A 6,034-nucleotide genomic window follows, 5' to 3' on the forward strand; every position below is an offset into this window, starting at 1 on the left:
CGGCAACCAGTCTCGACAATGAAAGTATATATACGTGACAGCTCGGCCGGGCGCGACATCACTGCAGCGTATCTCGCACAGACAGATCGAGTCGAAGTGAGATATTTAAGACGTTTCTTCCTCCTGAACTCAAGTTTAAGTCAAGAACATGGTAAGAATATTTTCATATATTTTTTATATTTTAATTTAAACAATATTTCGTTCTTCTGTATTTGTACATCACTTTCGTGTATTATGTTCGTCAACACTTCTTTTCGTACTGACGCAAGTACTGCTGCTGCTGCTAATGGCGATGCTGATGGTGGAACATTCGGTGTTAGTAAAGGTGCAGCTGATGATTTCACGCTATTAATAATGGTGATGATATGAGTGGAAATGTTGGTGATGATAACTGATGTATGTTGTAAAAATGAAACTAATGATGATTACGACGATGATGATGATGATATGATGATGATGATTATGATGATGATGATGAAATGAAATTTGCAAATAGAATTGGCATCAGAATATTCCTATGGAATGGTCTTGCCAAACAATTTTTAAACGATCACAAAAACTGACTTGCATGAATACAAATTTATTCTACATAATGCGGAGTGCCCCATGTTTTAAAGCACGCCCCAGGCAAATCGACTGATAAATATTTATATACATACACACTCACATACGCATGGTGTATTTCAGAATCGTAATATATGCTTGAATAGCCGTGCGTGATCATAGTAACACATTCTTAACATTGCTGCTTGTTGTTGAAATGAATGCGTATGGTATTTCACTAGGACCTTCCTTTCTCTCGTGGTTTATGAAATGCTGACACTAACGCTGCAGAGTTTGCGATAACGACGCAATCGTATGTAATTATACAATGATTTTGCAAGGGACACACATTTCAAACAAAACATGACTTTTCTTTAATTCGTTATTTTTCTGTTTAGATTAACCCCGTTATGCCTAGTGGATTCTCCCATACTTCTAAATTGGATCAATTTATTTCCAAAATTAGGGATGTCTAGTATATTTATTTCTATATTTAAAATATTTCTTACATAAATTCCTTTAAGCAAACAGCGCAGCCCCTGATGAGACGCCGCATCATGTGGCGTCTCATCTGGGTCTACGCTGTTTGCCAAGAGCTTTTTTTCTAGACGCTCGGCATAAATGGGTAAATTCGATGGACATTTCACGCACGTTAACATAGATGTTAAGTTGTCGAAATCTTAGTGATAGAATGGTTATGCTGGTCGACTGTACGCTTGAGTTCGTTGCCTTTTCAGTGTTTCTCTCAAAATAACAATACAATATTATGATTGAAAGTCGTCGGCTTTTAGGCGATAATAAAATCATTGTTCAACTTCTATTTAATGAGGAAATGGTCAGTTAAGAGTGTCTTTTACTGTTTTATGAGTGCACTTCATTGTTTCATAACATTGCATAATTATTACAACCAATGATGAGAGAGGAACAAAACGTGTTGCTCGTTTATACAGGGGCTGATCCAGGTTATCTGGTTAGGGGGGGGGGGAGGGATATTTAAAGATTTGCTGGGGGTCCAGGGGTCCGCTAGGGCCCCTGGTGGGGCAGTGCAAAGCCCTGCTAGGGTGTCCAGGGGCGAACCCCCCCCCCCCCCCCCGAAGCTCCACGATTTTAGTGATTTTGAAGGCTTTTGACGACTATTTCTCGAGCATGTCACGTCTAATGTACTTTCATCATAGTACCTTCTTATAATGCCAAAAACTTGCATAGTTTATATGTACCCGGTAATACGGATGGATATAGCCGGAAGAAATGCTATAAAGAAGAACACATTGAAAGTTATCAGGTATTTACTGTGATTAGTGGGAAATGTTGTGTACGAAAAAGAAGAAAAAAATGAGTTTAAATATGTGATTTAGATCTAGTTAAGTGTGAAACATCAAATGAATTGACTTTGCTTTGTCGATTTAAGGGGGTGGAGGGGGGGGGGGGCGTACGCCGCGTCCTTGGAATCGCCTATGGTTTATAAATATCACATTTATTTCCGGTTTCCAGCGTGAGTGCATCTCAATACACGTGGGTCAAGCAGGAGTCCAGATCGGTAATGCATGCTGGGAGCTTTATTGCCTGGAGCACGGGATTCAGCCCGACGGACAGATGCCGTCTGACAAATCCGTCGGCAAGTGTGACGACTCGTTCAACACATTCTTCAGCGAGACAGGAAGTGGAAAGCACGTGCCGCGTGCGGTGTTTGTGGACCTCGAACCAACAGTCATAGGTGTGTTAGCTGTTTGTAATCGCGCTCGATTAAAATAAAAGCTATTTTTTTCTTTGTTAATAGAATTAGTATAAAATTACAATTATTTACAATTTGAAATGGATCAATATTAAATAACATGATGTTTTATTTCATTAATCATAAAACTAACAAAATACGATCTTCGTTGAAATGCTTCGATATATGACCACATACTTATGGTAAACTTGGTCCCAAAATGGCGTCCAAAGACTTTATCATAGTTGCCAATGCGCGTATTTTTGCGACTGTTTTAGATGAGGTGCGCACCGGCATCTACCGTGATCTGTTTCACCCCGAGCAGCTCATAACGGGCAAGGAGGACGCCGCAAACAACTACGCTCGCGGCCATTACACCGTCGGCAAGGAGCACATCGACCAGGTCTTAGACCGGATTCGCAAGATTGCCGACGGATGTACGGGCCTGCAAGGATTCTTGATCTTCCATAGCTTCGGAGGCGGTACTGGGTCTGGGTTTTCGTCGCTGCTCATGGAACGGTTGAGCGTCGACTACGGTAAAAAGTCTAAGCTCGAGTTCGCCGTGTACCCCGCGCCTCAGGTCGCAACGGCGGTCGTTGAGCCATACAACGCCATCCTTACCACGCACACCACCTTGGAACACTCCGATTGCGCGTTCATGGTCGACAACGAGGCTATTTACGACATCTGCCGCCGCAACCTCGATATCGAGCGACCGTCGTACACAAACCTGAATCGTCTGATTGGCCAGATCGTCTCATCCATCACGGCCTCTCTCCGTTTTGACGGCGCCCTTAACGTGGACTTGACCGAGTTCCAGACCAACTTGGTTCCCTACCCCCGCATCCACTTCCCCCTGGCTACATACGCCCCCGTCATCTCAGTCGAGAAGGCCTACCACGAGCAGCTCTCCGTGGCAGAGATCACTACCGCCTGTTTCGAGCCAGCCAACCAGCTCGTCAAGTGCGACCCGCGACATGGGAAGTACATGGCCTGCTGCCTGCTCTATCGAGGAGACGTCGTGCCTAAGGACGTGAACGCTGCCATCGCGTCCATCAAAACGAAGCGAACCATCCAGTTCGTCGACTGGTGCCCCACCGGCTTTAAGGTGGGCATCAACTATCAGCCACCCACCGTGGTTCCCGGCGGCGATCTCGCTAAGGTGCAGCGCGCAGTCTGCATGCTGAGCAACACGACCGCCATCGCGGAGGCATGGGCCCGTCTGGATCACAAATTCGATCTGATGTACGCCAAGCGAGCGTTCGTGCACTGGTACGTCGGTGAGGGCATGGAGGAAGGGGAGTTCTCGGAGGCGCGTGAGGATCTGGCGGCGCTCGAGAAGGACTACGAAGAGGTCGGCGTGGATACACATGATGACGTTGCCGAGGATAACGCAGACGAGTACTAGACGTGTCAGTCTTAGTAGGACTAAGATATATGTATATGAACTTCTTGAAAAGGGTTAATGTCAATATATTAAGTACTTGTTAAGTAAACATAAAACACGATTTCTTTCTACTAGTCCTACATTACCTGTCATAAGCCTCTTTTGATGCAATGCAAGTTTTCTGAAGAAAAAAATATTTACAAATAATATTATTGTTTTCCCGAGAATTATAATAACATATATATTTCCTTTGAATACATATTTTATCTCAGTTAATTAGTGTGTGTTTATTTATTTTAAATTTTAAAAATAAACTGATAAAATAAAACTTTTTTTGGATGTTATTTATAAAATGCGCACAATAATATACAATATTTGTACAAGAAAGGTTTGCACGAAACCATTTGGCTCGTAAAAGCTAAGTTCAAGTAGTCTTCTTGAGAATGTTATACCATATTTGAAAGGGCTCTGTCTTACATCTTAAATACACTTCGTTTCGGTAGTTCTTCTTGAATACTCTGAGCTTAAGGAAACGAGAATTCCGATTACCACTTTATTACAACGGAAAACTGTGAAAATTAGTTTAACTGTAGAGTTGCGGAAATAATCATAACTTCAAGTATTTTGCCTTCTTAGGGTGTATTGGTATGTTTAATTGTAACAGAGTTCGATGAAAATGAGCAAAACAGTTTCTATTTAGACGAATATATACTGACTTAAAAATATCTTTAGCGTGGCTGAAATTATGGGGATCGACTTAGCTTGATATTGCATGAATAGCAAAGTTGAGCGCGCTACCCGGAACATTCGCCGAGTCGAACGGAAAATCGAAGAAAATTCAACCTTAAATACATATCAAAATCTTAAAATGTTCTTTAAATAACGATCGAGAGAAACACGAATGATTGTTCAATGAATTTGAACGACTGAAGAAAAAAGTTATGCGTTATTGTACGCGATTTAGTGTCGTGTTTTTGTATGTGTGTGCAAAAGCACTGTTTTAAAGTGACAAGAACTTTGTGTGAAAATACTATACTGTGAATAATTATGTACAACATACACAATTAGTTTTTTTACGTTCCCCGATAAGCAATTATTTTAGCTAAGTCGCTGTTTCTCGAAAATATGTGAAAATCTGGCCGAAATTTTCGAGAACATGATAGGAGAGGTAACTGGCTCCGATGGCTCACGTTAACACAATATGTTAACGCACATGTTACGTGGCCGATTTAAAACGAGGAATAATTTACTAGTTTCCATTTTGATAGTAATAGTGTGCAACTTGAATCATCACGAGGGCTTAAGTGTACTTGAACGAAAATGTCTTTTTTATGGTAATATTGAAGACGAAAGCCATGCACTTCTAGATTGCTTTTTGTACGATGACATAAGACACTCTTTTATTAGAGAAGGCTAAGCTTGTAGATAAAACATTAGTTAGAATGTCTAAAAATGAACAATTGATATTCCTTTTCACAAATACTGAAATGATACGTTATTGTGCCAAAACCTGTTTTAATATTCTACAACGTCGTATTTTATTCCTGTGCAAATAATGGCATTGTACTTTCTTTAATCATATGTACTTTTATTTGCGTTTAGGTAATCATTGCTAATCAGTTCACCCACGATCTGATCTTGGATGATATTCGTATTTTATGTTTATATTATACGAGCATTTTGGCCCGATTTACAACTCTCAGTATTTTACAAATTCATCAGTCTTATAGCAGTTTTTAATTAACGAATAGCGATGGTCACCTAACTTTAAATACTTCGTGTAAATATGTAATACCGGTAGTCTTGAAGTAATGTAATCTTGAATAAGTATGTCTCTTAAAAGTATTCAATAGAATGGCTGTATGCATGTTTTATGTGTATATTTGTATATGTGTTTGTATAATTATGTATGTATGTATACGAATTTGACAATAATAAAGTTTGAATACTGTTCAGCGTTGCGTCAAAAATGATGCGCAACAATGTAATTTTTATTTAGTATCCACCTGTATGTAGCGGTATAGCTTTTTTCAAGTTATCAAGTTACTCGGTGTGTAAGTCAAAGTATAGTAAATGGCTATGCAAACATTAATATATTCAGTTAACAACTTCTAAACTATTCATTCTCTCTATAGATGGACCATGATCTTTGGTGGTTATAGTATATAAAAGAATATCGAAGGAAGTTAAGATCGATGGATTTTCCGTTGAATCTCTACCGCGTGTATTTACCCCATTTATGCCTAGTGGACTCTCCCATCCTTCTAAATTGGATCAATTTATTTCCAAAATTAGGGATGTCTAGTATATTTTTTTCTATATTAAGAATATTTCTTACAGAAATTCCTTTAAGCCGAGGCCCTTTTTCTAGACGCTAGGCATAAATGGGTTAA

At 39.9% G+C, this 6,034-nt stretch overlaps 1 protein-coding gene across 1 annotated transcript; it reads left to right on the forward strand.

Annotated features, from left to right (window-relative positions):
- Window positions 1-13: 13 nt before the first annotated feature.
- Window positions 14-3,969, forward strand: LOC127855948 (tubulin alpha-1 chain-like). The gene is made up of 3 exons (XM_052391877.1): window positions 14-151; window positions 2,035-2,257; window positions 2,533-3,969. Exons 1-3 carry the CDS (start codon window positions 149-151, stop codon window positions 3,660-3,662), a joined length of 1,356 nt encoding a protein of 451 aa, XP_052247837.1. The 5' UTR covers window positions 14-148; the 3' UTR covers window positions 3,663-3,969.
- The last annotated feature ends 2,065 nt before the right edge of the window (window positions 3,970-6,034 follow it).

The sequence above is a fragment of the Dreissena polymorpha genome, chromosome 13 (genome assembly GCF_020536995.1).
Source record: "Dreissena polymorpha isolate Duluth1 chromosome 13, UMN_Dpol_1.0, whole genome shotgun sequence".
Lineage (NCBI taxonomy): Eukaryota > Metazoa > Mollusca > Bivalvia > Myida > Dreissenidae > Dreissena > Dreissena polymorpha.

Excerpts from the sequence above, each read along its gene's own strand:
- LOC127855948 (XM_052391877.1), top strand. Across the intron at positions 2,258-2,532 it reads CCTCGAACCAACAGTCATAG|ATGAGGTGCGCACCGGCATC; the intron begins GTGTGTTAGCTG and ends CGACTGTTTTAG.